Genomic DNA, 20,014 nt, shown 5'->3' on the forward strand with positions numbered 1-20,014 from the left:
CCACTACTCTCGGATTGTTTGATTTCTAAATTTCATGTGATATCACTATTAATAGTTATTTTACTCATTGACACATATAAAACTTTCAAATTTGCAAAGTCCTTTACATAGGCTATCTCATTTGAGACTCACAATAGCCTTCAGAGGTTGATAGTCTAGGTAGGACTATCCCCATTTTACAGATGAGGAAGTAAAGATGCTAGAGGCTAAGTGGTCTTGTAGCCACGGTCTTGCACTTGTGTAGTCTTGACACATGCACCAGTATGTATCAAAGGTAGAATTTCACTCCACATCTTCCCGACTCCAAGTCCAGAATTCTACCCACTGTACCATGACATTTCTCATAAATGAGCCAGATACTTTCAGTGCCTAAGTCTCTTTTCAATTTAACAAACATGTATTAGATGTCTTTGATGTGCCAGGCATGAGGGTTATAAAGACAAAAATAAGACAAGTTTTGCCCTAAAAAAAACCCTTACATTCTCTTCCTCTGTCATGGGAGGCAGCTTTAGACGGCTTTGAACGATGAACTGTTAGGGCCACTTGGATAACCCAGCAAGCCTGGGGCCTTACACACTTGCCTAACCTCTGTACCCTCATTATATCAAAAGGTTTGACTTACGGATCTACCATTTACCACTGCCTCTCTGATTTTTGACAAATTATTTTGTTTCTCTGGGCCTCAGTTTCTTTATCTGTAAAATGAAATTAGTAAACTAGATACCTTCTAAGATCCCTCCCAACTCTAAATCTTTGATCCCTGATTCCATAAGTGTAAACACTCCCTCCACTGATATAAATATTTCCATTGCTTCATAAATGGCTTTTATTATTTGCTGTGGTCAAAAAAAAAATTCATCATCTGGTTGCCAATTTTCTGGAGATGAACTCTTTACTTAACTAAATTGATAAAATGGTACATGAAAAGCAGACCATCTGTCACTGGAGTAATACATAAAGCTTAGCAAGAGATGCCAGCTTTATTCTGGGTTAGCTTTTGAGATACCGGGGTCACCCTATACCATAAGGTACCATTGGAGGACGGGAAGACTACCTTAGCTTGGTATGATAGACACATGGAGTTGACAGCTTGACTTTGGACTGGAGCTTTAAACAATGTGCTCCCATTAGCAACACAATCACCATCCTTCCCATTACCATTGCCACTGCCATCACCACTACATGTGTTCGTCAAACACCTACTCTGACTTTAGGATTATTTTCCAGAGGCCTAATGCCTAAATTATATATATTATGTTAATTGCATTTATCCTTCATTTTCTTAAGAATAGAAAGTTTGATCTCTTTATGCTGTTTTCCTTGATAGAATATAAGCCCGTGAAGGGCAAATGCTAACTCTGTTTTGTTTCTATACGCCCCTTACCTAGCCTGGTGCCTGGTGTGTAGTAGCACTTAATAAGTACCCATCTATTGACTGCTTGATTTCTATTCTTAACTCTGCAGTCCAGATCACTATTCATTGTTCTACATTGTGTTTTACAGGAGGAAATGCAGATTCTAGCAGATATCCGAGATCTAAATCTTAAAGGTAAATATGTATGTGGGAAATGCGGAAATGAAATATGTCTATATTGTGCCTATATTGTTCACTTGAGTTTTCATGTGTGTAAAAATCATGGCTAGCCACTACTGTGAGAGAAAGTCAGAGAGGGAGAAAGTGAGGGAAGGAGAGGCGAAAAGAGAGATAGAGGGAGAGAAGGACAGACATAGACAGAGAAGGAGAGATAGAGAGAGGAAGGGGGAAGGGTAGGGATGGGAGAGAGAGAGAGAGAGAGAGAGAGAGAGAGAGAGAGAGAGAGAGAGAGAGAGAGAGAGAGAGATGAAAAAGAGAATAAAACAAGAGAAGTCGAGAAAGAGAAAAAAGAATGGAGAAGAAAATTAAAGAAAAACAACAGAAATAGAAGGAGGAAAAGGTTGAAGGGGGAGAGTTAAAAAGGAAACATCAATCCCTCTGAACCGGATAGAAAGGTAAGGGGAAAAACGGGAAAAAGAGGGGCTCTGCCACTGTCTCCCTTGGCTCTCATAATGGATCACCACATTCCCTCTCTCCCTACCAACACCTATCTCCTGTCACACTGCTTTGTACCATGGGACATTGTTTCTGAAGGTAATGTTTTTGTTTCCGTCTCTTGCAGAAATACTAGAGTGGAGGGAGGTGTCCACTTTATCAATTACTTTGTAACAACTTTATCCAAAGTAATGTGTCTGAATAATCTCTCTAAAGCTTCTCTGCAGTCCCATAGGCCCTAGGATAGAAAGCATCTGTAACAACAGCATTTAGGCATTTGTTTATATACCAGGCACCGTACTAAGCATTGGAAACACAAAGGAAAACCAAATTGAGCCATTCTCACAAAGCTCACATTCTGATGGCAGTTGGAGGTGACAAAATGCAGTCATGTACATACAAGATATACGCAGGCTAAATTTGAGGTGAGCTCAAGAGTAGGGGCTAGCCTTGAGGGGAAGTAGGAAATGCCTGTTGCTGAAGGTAGAATCTGAGTTGTCTTAATGGAAGCCTGGGAAACAAGGTGGCAAAGATGAAGATGGAAAGCCCTTCGTGTACACGGGGAAAAGCCAGGAAAAAAGACACAGCCTCAGGAATTGAAGTGTCGTTTTCAAAGAAGAGCAAGAAGGCTTGTGTCATGGGATCATGGAGCACATAAAGGGGGGTAAAGTGTAAAAACACCACAAAGCTGGGGAGGGGCCGGGTTAGAAGAGCTTTAAAAGCCAAACAAAGGATTTTATATTTCATCCTGGTGGTAATAGGGAGCGACTGGAATTTATTGCTTGGAGGGGTAGGGTGGGTGGGGTGGGACAGGGCTACTAAATAACAAGGTCAGACTTGGCTTTAGGAAGATCATTTTGGTAGCTGGAAGATGGACTGGAGTGGGAAGGCTCTTTAGGGAGGGAGATCAACCAGAACACTACTGAAAGAATCCAGGTGTGATGTGATAGGGGTGAGGTCATATCTAAGAGACGTAAAGTAGAAGCAGCAAGACTTAGCAACACATTGGATATGAGCAGTTACTGGGAGTGAGGAAATGAGGATGATACCTAGATTGTGAGCTTTGGTGACTGGAAGAATGAATGGTGGTGCCCTTGCCAGCAACAGGAAAGTTTAGGAGAGGAAAGGTTTTGGAATGAGACATAATGAGTCCAGTCTTGGGTAGATTGAGTTTAAGAATTCTTTGGGACATCGACTTTGACATATCCAATATGCATTAGAAGATGTGAGATTGGTGGTCCGGAGGGAGATTAAGTCTGGTTAAACAGATCTGAGAATCATCTGCAGAGTCAATAATTGGATCCATGAGAGCTGATGAGATCACCAATTGAGATAACATACAGGGGAAAAAGAGAGCCTAGAACAGAGCACTGGGGGAAACCTGCAGCGGAGGGTACCTTGGAGTTCATTTATTCTAAACTCTTCATTTTGCTGAAGAGGAAACTGAAGCCCAGAGAAGTGACTTACCCAAAGTAACACAGAGAGTATATGGTAGAGTGACCCTTTAAACCCAGACCCTCTGGTTCCATATCCAGAGTATTTTCACCCATAGCACATTGCCTCCTATTCATTTTCAAAAACAAAGATTTGAAGTACATAATGCAAGTATGATGACCCTCATTTTACAAATGAATAAACTGAAGTTAAGAGAGGTCAAGTGAATTGACCAAAGTCACATATCTAGTAAGAGCTAGAGTCGGGATTCAATTTAATACTGTCCCAAAGCTACATCTCTTCTATACAGGCAATTTCTCAATTTTCAAGTAAGATCCAGGAATAGAAAGGTGATATCAAAACAACGAGGCAAGAGGGAGATGAAAATTAATCAAAATACTCCCCATTTATGGGACCATACGCAATGCCTGGAAAATGCTAAGATGATTTATACGCTCATTACAAAATGCCATATTTTTGATGCAAATATATTCTCAGATAATTTATTCATCCTCACCAAATGTCATGGGAAAAGAAAACATATTGGTGGATTTCACTAATGGCAGACTTTTACAGTGATATTTGTCATCAAGTTGAGCACTTAGGTTTATGTTAATGTCTTTTTCATGCTACTTTTTCATTGTCGTATTTTGACACCATCTAGGATGTATCAACTTTTAGAATTTCTTGCGTCTTCAGTTGTAAGCCACTGTACAAAAATCAGCTTTGTGCATATTTTATGGAATAAAAAATTCACCTTCAGAAAGTATACATTCTGGGGCATTTGCTGATCGGCTAAGATTAGTCCCTAGGACAAAAACAGACAGCTTCATTTTCAGAAAGGGATATCACTAGTGCTCAATGATCCAGGCCTGATACAATAGATGCTGACACTGATGGGAAAAACAAGGCTAAACAGTATTTCTTTTCTAGGCTTGGATGTTAACAAAAACATAAAACTAAAACCAATTTCTTTTGTGATAACAAGAACGCCTGGCACAAGAATGAATTTGCGAAAGGGGAAAAATGCAAACACAGTGATGAAGTTATGTACAGGTGACTTGGCATAGAAATACTAAGAGAGGATCTTAAGACAAAAAACAGCCATATATTTGTTTCCATAAAGAAGATTGGGATTCCAAAACCAAAGGGACCTTGGAACATGGAGTATTAAGCGTGGGAGAGATCTTAGAACATCAGAGTTAGGGGGAACCGTAGAACATAAGAGTATTTAACATGGCAGCAGTCGGAGAATGTTAAGGGACCACAGAACATAGACTATCAAGGTTATAAGGGACCTTACAACTGTTGGGGGCTGGTACCACTGGCACTTTGCCCTTGAGGACACAAAGGAGAGGGTCAAGGACCAGACTTGTGATTTCAGTGTATAGGCGGAACTCCCAAGGGAGGAAATTACTTCTATAACTGACCATCTTAGAGTTGTCCAGAATGCCCAGAGGTGTAGTGACTTGCTCAGGGCCACATGGCCTGCAAAAGATGGGGCTACTCAAATTCAGGTCCTCCTAGATTCAAGGCCATCCTCATGTCTACTATATCTCACTGTGCTTAATAAAGACTTATTGTTCAACTAATAGCTAGGGGAGTCTGGGGTAATGCTCACAAACTCATGTTAGGACCACAAATACATGCAATAGAAGAAACTTTCAAGATCATCTAATCCATTCTCTCATTTTCCAATGAAAGAACTGGAAAAAGAGAGAAAGGAAAGGACTTACCCAAGGTCATATAACTAATTAGTAGAAAAACCAGGACTAGAATCTAGAGCTTTTGACTCTCAGTCCTGTTCCCTTTCTGCTCCCCCACAGTACTTCTACATGAGAGTTTTGTTCAAAATTTCCACAAAGGAAAATGCATATCACACAGCATAAGAGCTAGCAGTTACACAGCTCTTTCTGTAGTCATATATGCTCTCTTGGAAAATGTCAGGCACTTGGCAGATACTGATCTCCTTTTATCCTCATATGCCTGGAAGTCAGGGACTATTATCATCCCCATTTTATAAATGAGGAAACTGAGGCATACAGTCCATGAGCCATTTGCCCAGGGTCACACAACAAGTAAGTATCTGAAGCTGGATTTGAAATCAGGTCTGCTTCACTCCAAGGCCACCCCAAACTGACTCAAAAGCTACTTATATGCTACTTCTGGTCTAAGTGGGTACCTTCTCCAATATTAACATGTTATTAATTCAATGAAAAAAAATACAGGCCTAGTTCTAAGCCATCTCTCTCCTCATTTAAGTGTATTAAGTACCTACTATGTAGGGCTAGACCAGGCATGGAAAGAGACACAAACTTTTCATTAGAAATAATCCCTACCTCGAGGGGCCGGAAGAGGAGTGGGAGGGGCAGAAAATTTAAAACTCAAAATCTTATGGAAGTGAATGTTGAAAGCTAAAATTAAATTAATTAATTATTTTAAAAAAAAATACTCTCTACCTTAGCTTAAGAACCTAGTAGGTAGATAAGCTAGGGTATCAGTAAAACAGGCAAAGGGCCCAGCAATCCTTTGACACTGCGACATGTACCATACAGCAAGGGGAATTTCATACACACGCGCACACACACACACACACACACACAAAGTAAAACCCAGGAATTCAAAAGGAATACAGATACCAATAACCTCATGCTATTAGGCCCTGGGACACTTAAAAATCTCAATGATCAAACTATTTTACCAGACCTCAAAAGCAAAATCTTTATGTCAGCAGATTTAAAGTCCTTGGATGGAGGGCAAGAAAGGAAAGAAAGAAACAATACCCTCTACCCTCTACCCTCTTTCCTAGTCTGTCCCAGCTTTTCCATTTTAGCTCCTGAGCTGAAATTTTCCCAACTCTAATTACTGATGCCCACATTTTAACAATTAAAAATTGACTTAATTATATTAGAATCTCTTGTATTGAAATTCATTCCTTTAGCTGTTTACTCATGGGAGTGACAGCTATCCACTTAGTGACTAATTATTGTACAAGACAAATTCAAACCAATATTATCCTTTGACCTTGACACATTGGTCTCCCGCTGGGTAATTCTGTCTTCTCATTCTGTGGGTGGCCTTTACATATACACACATATATATACATACATGTATGTTTGTGCATATATGCATACATACATGTATATATATGTGTGTGTGTATATATATATATATACACATGTGTGCGGACCTGTGTGTACGTATGTATGAGGTAGAAGAAGGAAAGCTAGACTAGGAGTCAGACCACCTAGGTCTTTAACACCTCTTAAGACCTCAACTATTTACTTCATCTATAAAATGATAACTATAGGATCCCTGAACTCTAATCTTTGTCTCCTTACACATGCACATATGCCATTCAACATGGCATAGTGGAAAGAACACAAAACTTGCAATAAGGAAATCTGAGTTTGAATCTCAGCTCAAATACCTGTGCCACCACAGGTTCATTTATTCTCTTTGGATCTCGGCATCATCACTTGTAAAATAGGAAAGAGAATATAACAACCTCCCAGGGTTATTTTGAAGAAAGTTCTTTGCAAACCTTAGCGAAATGACCTATTATTGTGATTACTCATTCCTGTCCGGAAGCTAGTGGCATGTTCTCTCTGGTCTCCACAGACCACGGAAGATGTTGGAAGTTTTTGAAGTTGTTGAGTTTGAAGTTGTTGGGTTTTTGGGGGGCTTTGCTGTTGTTGTTGTTGTTTTTGCCAAGAAAGATTAAGAGTATTCTGTTCAGTCTCAGAAGACAGAATGAGGAACAATGGGTAAAAATAACAGGGAGGAAGATCCTTAGTATCATAAATTTAGAGCTGAAGATAACTTGGAGGTCATCAAGTCCAAACCTCTCATTTTTGCAGATGAGAAAACTGAGGACTGAAGTAGTTCAGCGATTGCTCAAGGTCGCATGGGTATACTGTGTATGACAGAGGCCAAGCTCAAACCCGAGTACTAGGACTCCAAATCTGCCGCCTCCTCCCGCCATGTCTTTGGCACAACTTACACAGCAATTTCTTAGAGCTATTCCAGAATGGAAGTGAGAATGGAAGTGAGAATGATCAGAATGGCTGAAATAGAAGAGACCATTCAGGAGGAAGTCAAAGAACTGGAGATGGTCAGTGGGCAGAAGAGGAGTCTTAAGGTGTGCATGACCACTCTCTTCAAGGAGAGGTTTAGACATTGCATGCTTTGCCTCAGAGGGCAGAATTAGGAGTAATGTAAAGAAGTTTCAGGGATCGGTTTGGTCTTCAATACCTTGGGATTTCCCAAGAGTAAAAAGGGCTGCTTTGGGGGATAACCGATTCCCATTTACTAGAGGCCATCAATCAGAGGCTGATTGTTAGAAAGACCATAGTAAGCATTTTTTTTTGGCTAGACAATGGGGTTAAGTGACTTGCCCAGGGTGACACAGCTAGTAAGTGTTATGTGACTGAGTCTGACTTTGAACTCAGGTCCTCCTGACTCCAGGGCCAGTGCTCTATCCACTGTGCCATCTAGCTGCCCCCTACAGCGAGCATTTCTATACAGGTAAGGATTGGGCTAGATGGCCACTCATAAATTGAGGTTACTGTGACACTAAGATGCTCCTAAACCTAACTGTCTGACCTCATGTCTATGCAATGATATTTTCTAGGAATTATTTAGATTATTATTCTTGAGATAATAATGATGATTGTGTGCATGTGTGTGTACTTAAGGTTTTCATAATGTGACTCTGAACAAGTCTTTTGACATGTCTGCCTCAATTTGCTCATCTGTAAAATGGGAATTATAATAGTACCTGCTTTCCAAGGTTGTTGTAAGGATCAAATGAGATAATATTTATGAAGAGCTGTGCTAAGCCTAAAGTACAATATAAGTGCTAGTTATTATTATTATTATTACTATTACTGTTATTGTTGTTATTCAATCATGCTTGACTCTTCATGAGCCCACGGACCCTAGCATACCAGGCTCTTCTATCCTCTACTACTATATGATTTATTCATTTAAACAATCCTGTGAGGTATTCCTCCCCCCGCCATTTTAGAGATTAGAAAATTGACAGTCTGAGAGGTTAAGAATCCTAGATATTTACTGTCAGTGAGGCTTTGGGTGAGGTGGAATTTAACCCTTTTAAGTCTTCTGAATCCAAGCCCAGCACTCTGTTCCACTTCTCACACTGCCTTTTTCACCTTGTTTTGAGGAGCAATCTGAACACTGAACACTTTTAGTATAACCAAAAGATTCCATCTAATTTCTGACATCACTCAATTTCCTAATTCATGAAACAATATAGACACCAGAATCTGTGGTCAAATGACCTGGTTTCAAATCCTCTCTAGCTTGTGTTATTTTGGACAAATCATGTCCCCAATATGAGCCTTGGTTTCCTTAATTGTGCAATAAGAAGGTCGAACTAAATGATCCCAAAGGCCCCTTCCAACTCGCAATCCTATGCTCTTTAGCCTCAGCCTGCAAAAACCCATTTTTGGCTTTTCCATTCTCTCTTTCCTCTCTCAGACTATCTCCTTGCTTGAAGGAGTTTCTGTATCAGGCCTCATCAATTGCATAGAAAATTAAGTCCCTAGAACTTCTCATCATTTTGACTCATCCATAATTAATCACAGGGATATAAAGTCTTAATATTTAATTTCTGCATAACATCTCTACATTACAATTGTAATAGGCCCAAATTGGTAACATACTGTAATTACTGAATTTCATGGTCCCAAAAACTAACTAAGGAATGGCTTGAGTCTCTGTAACTGTGAGGTCTCCCTGATTCACTATTGCCCACTCCTTTATCTGCATATGAGTTTAAAACATTGATGAAAAGCCAAGAATATTGCTTACAAGCTACCTGGCCTGGGTTTAGAATCTTCTCCCCACTGAAGCAAACAATGCCAGCTATATGTGGGAAAATGATAGCTTCCAGTTAAAGTGATAACATATTCTTGAGGCTCTACTGCTCTAAAATGAAGAGTTTGGATAGCATGATATCAGTTCCCTTCCAGATCTAACATTCCATGTTCTATGTTCTAGGTTTCTTCAGCTCTACTATTCAATCACTCTAAACTTGGAAACACTTTGAGATTTACTTCCTCATTTACAAATAGTAAACTATATGATTGTTTTAAAAGTTGGAGATAGCTCCAAAGATCAGCAAGTTTACCTTGTACCTCCCATCTACAGATTTTACAGGGAAAAAGAAGGGGAAAGATGAATGAAATTCAAAAGGTTAATTGCCTGGCCCAAGGGTATACAATTGTCTAATGGCAAAATAAGGACTAGTGTCCAGGATGCATCCCACTGCACCATGTGTTCATGCTCTATTAGTTAATAAATATTGATAAAATGTTAGTACACACCATGCATATTCTTGATTTGACTCTGGGGCAAATATAAAGATAGATATAACATGGTCCCCACCCTCAATTTTTGTTGTTGTTCACTCATTTTTGACTCTTTGTGACCCAGTTTGAGGTTTTCTTCTCAAAGATACTGGAGTAGTTTGCCATTTCCTTCTCCAGGTCATTTTATAGATGAGGCAAACAGAGTTTAAGTAACTTGCCCAAGGTCACAGAGACTGTGAACTTCTCAAGATGCAAGACTGTCTTTTGCCTTTCTTTGTATGGCCAACATTTAGCACAGTGCCTCGCACACAGTCGGCACTTAACAAATGCTTACTGACTGACCACCAAGATCATTTTGTTAGAACTGAGGGAAAGAAGATTAAGAAAAATATTTTCAAGTAAATAGACTGGCCCAACATTTTAGGAAGGGTATTGACAAATTACAATGTGTCCAGAAAAGAATGACCAAGATGAAGAAAGGCCTGGAAATGAGACAGGACTATAGGTAGACAGATTTTAGTTTTATGGGAGAAAAAATAAAACTTTCTAGTAAGAGGTATTGCCAAAAAAAAAATAAGGAAAAGAAGAATGGAACAGATTGCTTCATGAGGTAGTGAAGTAGTTAGTGAGAGGAACAGTCTATTGACCATTAGTAATGCAGGGAGGATTGTTCTTTAGGTCAGGGCTTGGCTGGATGAATTCTAAGGTTCCTTTCAGCTCTGAGTTTATGAGTCACTCTGGTAAGGAGGAGAACAGAGAACAAACAGCTAGGCAGAGCCATCTTACGTCATGTGTCATGTGAGGTAACAACCGTTGGAAAAGACCAATTGGTTTAGGAATAAAGATTAAGGCAGCAGGTGAAAAATCCGCAGCAAAGACTTGATTTAGTTTGTGCCGATAACATTATCAGCCACCAGATGGCATGAAGGCAAACCTTCAGAGACAACATACCAAAATCTGTTGGGCTCTTAAGACCACATGTCTTTTACAGCGTTTCAGAATACTAAAAATCCTCCAGTGTCTTTTCATTATGTAAATAAATGAAAAGTATTAATGCTGATTTTCCAATAGGCAAAAGTATACACAAGACTATTGCACTAATGAGACTTCACAAATGGCTAGGAGACATGGAATGATTTAAGTGCCTAGGAGGTTAATACCATTAGTAAAACCCTTATAAGTCTCTTCCCCCAGATGCCCTGGTTGGAGGAATGTGATGTAACGCTATTCTTAGTGTGGGAAGACAGGGGTTCAAATCTTGCAGCTGATACCAGCTGTGTGATCTTGGGCAAATCATTAAATTTTCTGAGCCTCATTTTCCTCTTCTGTATTATAGAGATGAATACTTACACTCTCTACCTGACAACTATCATAAGGAAGAGAATTTTAAATTTAAGGTGCTGCTAAGAGGCGTTACTGTTGTTCCTGTTGTTAAATATGCTTGTTTGTTTGAATTTCATTCAATAAGCAAGGAGTTGACAATAACAAACTGAAGAACAAGAATTAACACTTACATAGCACTTTCCTATGTGCCGACACTATGCTAAGTGCTAGGCAAAAGACAGTCCCTGCCCTCAAGGAGCTTTCAATCTAATGGGGGAGGAAGCAAGCAAACATATATATATATATATATATATATATATATATGTATATGTGTATATATATATATATATATGTATATGTATATGTGTATATATGTATATATGTATATGTACGAGAGAGAGAGAGAGAGAGAGAGAGACATATAGCCAGCTATAGACAAGATAAATAGGAAATAATTAACAGAGAGAAGGCACTAGAATTAGCATGCAAAACACTATGTTGCTAGGGGCTGAGGGAAATTTTAAAAAATCATTTTGACGCTGCCCCTGCTCTCATGTAGTTCACAGTCTTGTAAAGGGATAAGAATTCGATGCAGATAAATGAAATGCATGACAGACACAGACCAGATCTGTTATTTCTCTGGTACAGGGAATTCCCAGTAAGACACTTCTCTACCAAAACAGGTTGACACCTTCTCTGCAATTTGCCTAAAGCACAGAGAGACTAGGCAAGTTGTTGTGGGGTCATGGGTGCCAAAAGTGAAACTTGAACCCTGGTCTTTTAGGCTTTGAAACTATCTCCCTATCTATAATGTCACTATAATGAACAACAGAACACAGTAAATATTTAAGAGCCTGTTGCCTATCGCATACCGATGTATGCTATGTGACCATGGACAAGTTGTTTAATCTCTCCGTGTTCCAAACAATTCTCTATGACTATAAATTACAGAGGAATTGCAAATCTGCATAATTGGGAGTGGGAAAAGGAGGAGGAATTTCCATCCATAACAATGCAATCACAGGTGCAAACTCTGATCTCTACCCCTCCCCCCCAAAAAAATAGATAAATAAATAAAAAGTATGCAAAGAACTAATACCTTAAAAATATAAATAAATTAAAATCAGCAGGATATCATGGGATTCATTTCCTCAGGCTTTGGTTCCCTCTTCTGAAAAAGTCACCACCTCAGGGTCTCAGTTTAATGGATTTTCACTGATGCCTTCTAAGCTCCCTTATAGTTCTAATGTTCCATGATTTTCGGTGGTGCACTAGATAGACCTTTGGACTTGGAGGCAGGAAGACTCGAGCTCAAATCCTGCCACAGACACTCCCTAGTTGTGTGATGCTGGGCAAATCATTTAGACTCTCCAAGCCTCAGCTTCCTCATCTGTAAAAGATTTCCTTCTGCTATTACTTCCATTTATACTCTACATATCTTGTACACACAATTATTTGCCTATTATCTCCTCCATAAGAAAGCAAACTTCTTGAGGGCAGGGACTATACCTGGCACACAGTAAGTGCTTAATCCATACTTGTTGGCTGACTAAAAGGGCAACAATAATTGGCACCTCTCTCACACAGTTGTAAGAATAAATGATGATGTGTATGTGAAAAGAACTTTACAAATAATAAGTGACATCAAAAGTGTATCTATTTCAACATAAGACTGTTGAGTACATATAGGGGGCTAATGTGCAACAAGACCAGAAAGGTAAGTTGAGGCCAGAATGCAAAGGGTTTTAAACCCCAAGGGGTTTATATTTGATTCTGGAGACTATAACAAGTCACTAGAGTTTATTGAGTAGAGGAGTGACAGTTATATTTATGGTTTAGGAAAATCAGTTAGACCCTGATGAAAGATTTAGCAGGAACATTGATTTTTGATAGTCACAGTGATGGGGTTGAAAAAGACAGTTTAAGAACAACAGAGTACTATACCCATGGCCAAACTGAGTGTCCCAGGGGAAGGGAGACCCCTGAGCATCCCTGTGAATTTCCAGACTCTCAGAAAAGGGGAAAATTAATGCTATATCTTCCAATTTGGCACCACATAAATCCTCGTGTGAAAGAGACTTCTGGGCAGTGTAATTTTAAAAAGCAAGTGTGTAAATTTTAGAGCTGCATCAGTCAATGTGTCTTCAGGCATGTTTTATGTTCCTATGTTGTTAAGAATGTTGGTGATTTTTGGATTTCAATCCGTGGTTCAAATTTGCATGTAGAAAGCCAAGTGTCAGCATTAGGAAATACAATAATAAAATATTGTTCATGATCCTTCTCTAATTTGGCAGTATCCATAGACCTCAATATGCTGGGAGGGACCTTAGAAATAATATTATCCAACAGGAATCTGATATCTTAAGAACTCTTGCAAATGAGAGCAGTGGAAAGAGTGATATGCCTGGAGTCTGGAGAGACCCAGGTTTAAATCATTCCTGTGACACTGACTAGCTGTGTGGACATAAGCAATTACTTGTTTCTCTGAGCTTCAGTTTCCTCACCCCCCAAAAAAAATGGCAACAGTAATTACTTTGTTAGATGGTTGTAAGGACTGGGGGAGATGATGTATGTCTATAGTATTTTGTAAAGTGTTATATCCCTCATCTTCTCATCTGTTCTCCCTCTAATATGTCCTCTACATTTTAAATTATTATTTTTTATATATAAATTTGATCATGTCACTTTTCTAATCAAACCGCTTCCATGGCTCCCTTAGTACCTACAGAATAAATTTCAAATTCTTCAACAAATTGTCCAGCATTATTTCAAACAACCACTTTCTACATATTCTGTGATCAGCCAAAATGAGCTACTTGCTGATTCATTGAATGTGCCCTGTTACTTTCTACCTCTTTACCTTTGATTGTATGTTTCCCTGTCTTTGGAGAATGTCTCTTTCTCCCACCATCTTTTGTTGAATTTCTACAACAATAAAAATAACTCACATTTATATAGTGCTTAACGTTTACAAAGTATCTTACAAATATTATCTTATTTGATCCTCATAACAACCCTGAGGTAAGTGTATTTATTATCCTCAGTTTGCAAATGATAAAACTGAGGCTTACAGAGCTGATCCTTCAGTTAGATATGCTTATTCCTTCCCTAGACACAACATAGCACCTGCACTTTTTTATGCTCTTGTTCTACTAATTGGAGTCACAGAGTTGTGTGGAGTAGCAAAAAGGACACTGACAATAGATGTCAACATCCCAACTCTCCTTGATTGGGTCCTTTGACATGTTTCCTGAAACCATGGGCATCTCCAAGGCTCAGTTTACTCCCCTATAAAATGAGAATAACTATCCACCCCCACAGGGCTGTTATAAAATGAACTGAATTGTCAAGAACTGTACAAAAGTAAGCTATTGTTACTGTGCATTATAATTATCCATTCCTCTATTGCATGACCTCTCCTGGACTTAGCTAGAAGTCTTCAAGCTGAGGTTGGATGCTCCTTTATGGGTTATATTGTAAAGAAAAACTTTGTTCCAGTACTACTGGATCTAGAGAGCTGCTTAAATCCCTTCCAGTTCTGAGTCCTGTGGGGCATGGGTGATCCAAACTGCAAACCTTCCCTAGGGCTTAGCATAGAGCTCTGCTAAAAAAAAAAAAAAAAAAGACTAAATAAGTGTTGGATTGAATGCGACCACACAAGACAATAGCAGCCAGACTAGGACAAGAAGAGCTCAGGTCTTCTGTCATCTAATCCAGAGATTTTTTTCCACTAAACCATATTAGTATTACCAAGAAGAATGTCTTTTATTAGAAAATACAGACAAGCAGGACAGCGTGAAAAGTAACATGTCAAATTTATCACATTCTTTTTCAAAAGCAAATTGTACATCAGTGGCATCGGACTCAAATGGAAATTGATCCCTGCTGGCCACTTATTAACTTAGAAAATCACAAATTAATGTTATCTCTGTTGTATTGTATTTTCTTATTTTGTTAAACATTTCCCAATTACATTTTAATTGGGTTTGGATTGCACTGAGGAGTTTCACTGGCCTAGAGTTTGACACCTCTACTATACATAATAGAGATTCCCAGTTTCACATGTAAACTTTTTTCTGTTTTACTTCGTCTATGAAAATATTCTTCTTTTTTGATGTTAAGATTAAAAAAAAGAACTTTTTTAAAGAAAAAATGCAATTTATTACTTCTTATCCTCTTAAAATTCTCATTAATTTTTTTTTGTTAATAAGCATTTACATGTGACTTTCACCTATTGGCAATAATGTCAGCATGTAAATTCAGGTTTTCTTACTCTAGGACTCTGTCTACTATAATGGTCTTCATCTCTAAGTCTGAACCGCAATGACTGAGGGAATCATAAATTCAGAGCCAAGAAGAGACATCTGAGGTCATCTAGTCCAACTCATTCATTTTACAGAAAAGAAAATTGAGACCCTGACATGGGAAGTGACTTTTCTGAGGTCCCAAGTTATAAGTAAAAGAATAAGGATTTGAACTCGTGTACTCCAGCTATGGGTGCAGTAGACCCTCCATTAGTTTCCATTGCCCCTTTGAGAATCCCATATTTTCTCTCCTGACACAGGACATGATGATATCTGCAGAGATGTCAGGGTAAATGGAATCATTATTATGTTGCCAGTGTTTCAATGATGTGTTCTGTTGCTGTTTTTCAGGAGAAAGTGAAGCCAAACGAATCAAGGTAAACAGAATCGTTACTGATGATGTGCATGTCTACTTGGCAATAGGAATAGAATGATGTCAGTGTTAAATGCCCATTGGTGAAATGCGCTCTATAAGTTTTGTTAAGATTTATTTGCTGTGCTCACATGACTTGGGCAGTGGCGAACAGTGGGGAAAGCAGAGGACGTGAAGTTTCAGGACCAGGCTTTGAATCTTAGCTGTGATTGATGCTTACTATTCTGTGACCATAAGCAAATGACTTACTTCTGTCTGAGCCTCAGTTTCCTCATCTGTAAGATGGAGATTATAATCTTAAAACTACCTGCTTCAATTCAATTCCATAAAGTAGATCAAGCACTTATTATGTGCCAGGCACTGGGGATACAATGACAAAATGAGAGTCCCTGTCCTCAAGCAGCTTACATTCTACTGAGGGGAAACAATCTGTACAAAGATAAGTAATATTATTTCCATACATACATACATACATACATATATATATATATATATATACATATGTATATGTATATATATATATGCAAAGTAAATACAGAGTTATTTGTGGGGCAGGACAGAATACTTACAACTTCACAGAGCCCTTTTGAGGGAAGTGCTTTATAAATCTTAAGATGATATCAAATATGAAATCTCATATTTGTCTATTATAAAACGTAGATGCAATTGAGATTGTCAATGCTTCCATTCACACTACTTGCCATTTCTCTTTTCTCTAGAATCCTTTGCCACCTCCTAGGTAAGACTCAAAATATGTTTGCTTGTTTTTTCATGAAAGCATTTTCTCCTTCACTTGGTAATTCAGATTTTAGAGGATTCAGAGCCGGGCTTAGTTAGGATCCTATGACTAAAATTCCTACTACAGAAATCAGCCCAGGGGGATGGAAGCTGTTCAAGAATGAAATTCTGGTGACATAAAGGGAAACCAATTCTGATGAGGAATAAAAAGGGCTATTATGTAAAGAGACAAATGTGGAAGCCCAGGGAACTCACCAACCAGTTTAGAATAAGAAGGGCACGTGCAGAAAATGGGAAGCAAGGGCAGATGAAAGAGGAAGAATACAATAGGGTATTATGGTCTTATAGGAATAGAGTCAGGATTGTAAGAATTATGTTTAATGCAATTACCAACCCCAATTCCAAAGGACCAATGAGGAAGCATACCACCCATTTCCTGACACTGAGGGATCAAGTTATAGAATGGGACACGGTTTTCATTTTTCTTTTTCTTTTTTTTTTCCAACAGGAGAGCTGGGAGCAATAGGAGAAAGAGAAGGAAGGAAAGAAAGAGACAAAGAGAGAGAGAGGGAGGGAGGGAGGGAGGAAGAGAGGAAGCGAAAGAAGGAAAGGAGGAAGAAAGAAAAAAGAAAGAAAGAGAAAAAAAGGGAAGGAAAGAGAGAAATTCATTGAAACATTTTTGAATATACAGAAGAAAACAGAAAAAAGATTAGAAGAAAACTCAGACAAGCTGGACACTCTTGAAAATTTTTGTGTTGAATTCATTACATGCTTAAAAGGAAAAGCAAGCTGTACATAATACAGATTTACAATTCCACAATATTCTTTCTCTGTTCTACTTGGCATGTTTTTGCTAAGTTTAGATTTTAAGGAAAATAAAAGAAAGAATAGGATCATAAGAATGAGTGTGAGGTTGTCAAGGAAAGCTAAGAACAACACCACCAACAAAAAGGGGTGCTGAATGAACTTTGAACCAAGAGGACAGAATATGAAAGGCTATGTAGCTCCAATGTCTATACCTCTCTCAAGATTTCCTCATGGCTGTGGAAGGGCAACTGATTTTAGAAACATTCTAAAACATATTTTAGAAACAGTGTCTTATTTCCTGTATCTACTTCCTATTTTGTAAGAACTATTTTTTTTTAATCTTGTGATCTTCCAAATTGATCTTTTTTGTTTCTCTATAATAACAGGCCTCCAAACAGCCTTCCAAAGAAATATCAACCCCTTCCTCCTGAACCAGAAAAGAGTAGGCTCATTCTAAACCAAAGACATGATTTCCCAAAAGTTGACAGAAGCACCAGGTAAGAGTTTTGAGCTGTACACGCTACAGACAAGTGTCAGAACTGCCTTTATAGGAGAAAGAAAAAAAAGGGAAGTTTCCATTCAACACATCTTTATAAGAATTAAGTGACCACTAGAAATATAATCTTGGGAAAATGTCAGCCTAATTTCTTTCTAAAATTAAAGTTGCTGTTAAAGAAAACTAATAAGTATTAATAATAAACACTTAACTAATAACACTAATAAACACTTAATTTCCCTGGGCCTCAGTTTCCTCATTTGTAAAATGAGGTGATTGAACTAGACGATCTTATTTCATCTAATCCAAAAATCCTTCCTTAAACATTTATTATAATAAGGCATTGCGCTAAGTTTTGGAAATAAGAAAACAAAGTGATTAATAGTACCTACCCTTAAGGTATTTATTTTCTACTTATATGTTCTCCAAAGTCCCTTGAAACTCTAAATTCAATGATTCCCATTCCCATTTAAAATAACTCCTTACAGTTTACCAAGTAGTTAGCTGTGCGGTAACCAGGACAAAAATTATTATTGCCACTTTACAGATGAGGAAACTGAATCTCAGAGAGGTTGACTGATCTGTTCACAATCACACAGTCAAGTAGAAAGAACCAGGACTCAAACCCAGATTTCTTTTCTCGAAATCCTCTACACTTTTTTTGACATCCTGCAGCCATTCAAGAAAGAGACATGGTCAGGGTTTAATTTGATCCCTTAAGATGCCAGAAACTCCAAGAATTTGAATCAGGAAACCGCATTCACAAACTAGAAGGAACTTATTGTTTTAGGTTCAGTACAGTTTCTCAATTCCCAATCACTAAATTACAGGAAGTGAAAACATCACACAAAAACACATTTGTCAAAAATGTTATTGCTTCTTTGACAAATAGATATGGAAAAATCCAGACCTCTAATATTAAGTGTCCATGATAGATCACTTCTCTCATCACTCAAAGAATATTTGTTACCCTGCTGTGATCATAAAATGCAACAAGTCCAAATAGCAACATCTCCCCAAGAGACTTGGTAAGAATGTTTTTAATGAATTTCTTTGGGGTGTAGGAATAGCTCCCTTTCTGCTGTTTTTCACCACAGAATATATCTTCAAAGCAATTTAGATTCACTGGGCCAGTGTGACCTGTAATGGCAGGAGCTTTGGATTTGATATCAGAGAGCCTGAGCCCATTCCTCAGCTATGCCTCTTAGTAACTTCAGTGTAGGCAGTCTTTTACTCTCTCTGGGACTCGGTTTCTTAACCTGCTTAAAAAAAAAAGTTTGGAGTAGATGAGCTCTAAAGTTCCCTTTCATTCTGTAGTTCCATATTCTAAGACCCTTCCCAGCTTCAAAAATGCTGTACAGTTTTGTTAATCATTATCTCCTTTTTTAGGGGGTAGCTAGGTGGCAAAGTAGATAGAGTGTCAGACTTGGAATCAGGAAGACTCATCTTCCTGAGTTCAAATCTGACCTCAGACACTTACTAACTGGGCAAGTCACTTAATCTTGTTTGCCTCAGTTTCCTCATCTGTAAATGAGCTGGAGTAGGAAATGGCAAACCACTCCTGTATCTTTGCAAAGAAAATCCCAAATGGGGTCACAAAGAGTTGGGCATGACACAAGAACAACAAACATCTCATTTTTTGAGAGTAGAAATATTCTTCATGGTTCCACAAATTTTTGTTTGTTTGTCTTAGGCAAGTGGGGTTAAGTGACTTGCCCAGGGTCACACAGCTAGTAAGTGTCAAATATTTGTTCTGAGGCTGGATTTGAACTCAGTTCCTCCTGACTTCAGGGCTGGTGCTCTATCCAAAGTGCCATCTAGCTGCCCCTTGGAGCCACAAATTTAAATCATGTTTTCATCACTTTGAGTTCCCATGAGAAGGCAATGTTGAGGAGTTAGATGATCTGGGTATGAATCCTGGTTCTGCCATTTACTCACTTTGAAATCTTAGGCAGGTCCCTTCAAATCTCTATGTCTGTTTCTTTATTTGTAAAGTTAAGGGGCTAGGCTGAATGTTCTCCTAAGACCCCTTCCAGCTCTCCATCCATACTTTTCTGATCTTCGGTTTCCTAATCTTAAAAATTGAAATTCTAACACCTGTACAATCTATCTCACAGGTGTATTATGGGAATCTGATGAGAAAATGAATGTGAAAATTATTTGCAACCTAAGATG

The 20,014-nt window shown here is 38.5% G+C and overlaps 1 protein-coding gene across 1 annotated transcript in view; it reads left to right on the forward strand.

Annotated features, from left to right (window-relative positions):
• Positions 1-20,014, forward strand: part of CLNK (cytokine dependent hematopoietic cell linker) — a 99,908-nt gene that overhangs the window by 12,959 nt on the left and 66,935 nt on the right. Inside the window, exons 4-7 of the mRNA XM_020992077.2 lie at positions 1,504-1,549; positions 15,777-15,802; positions 16,518-16,537; positions 17,730-17,840. Coding sequence (XP_020847736.2) covers positions 1,504-1,549; positions 15,777-15,802; positions 16,518-16,537; positions 17,730-17,840 — 203 coding nt within the window. The remainder of the gene's footprint in view (positions 1-1,503; positions 1,550-15,776; positions 15,803-16,517; positions 16,538-17,729; positions 17,841-20,014) is intronic.

This window comes from Phascolarctos cinereus, unplaced genomic scaffold, assembly GCF_003287225.1.
Source record: "Phascolarctos cinereus isolate Bilbo 61053 unplaced genomic scaffold, phaCin_HiC Scaffold_9;HRSCAF=440, whole genome shotgun sequence".
Classification (NCBI taxonomy): Eukaryota; Metazoa; Chordata; class Mammalia; order Diprotodontia; family Phascolarctidae; genus Phascolarctos; species Phascolarctos cinereus.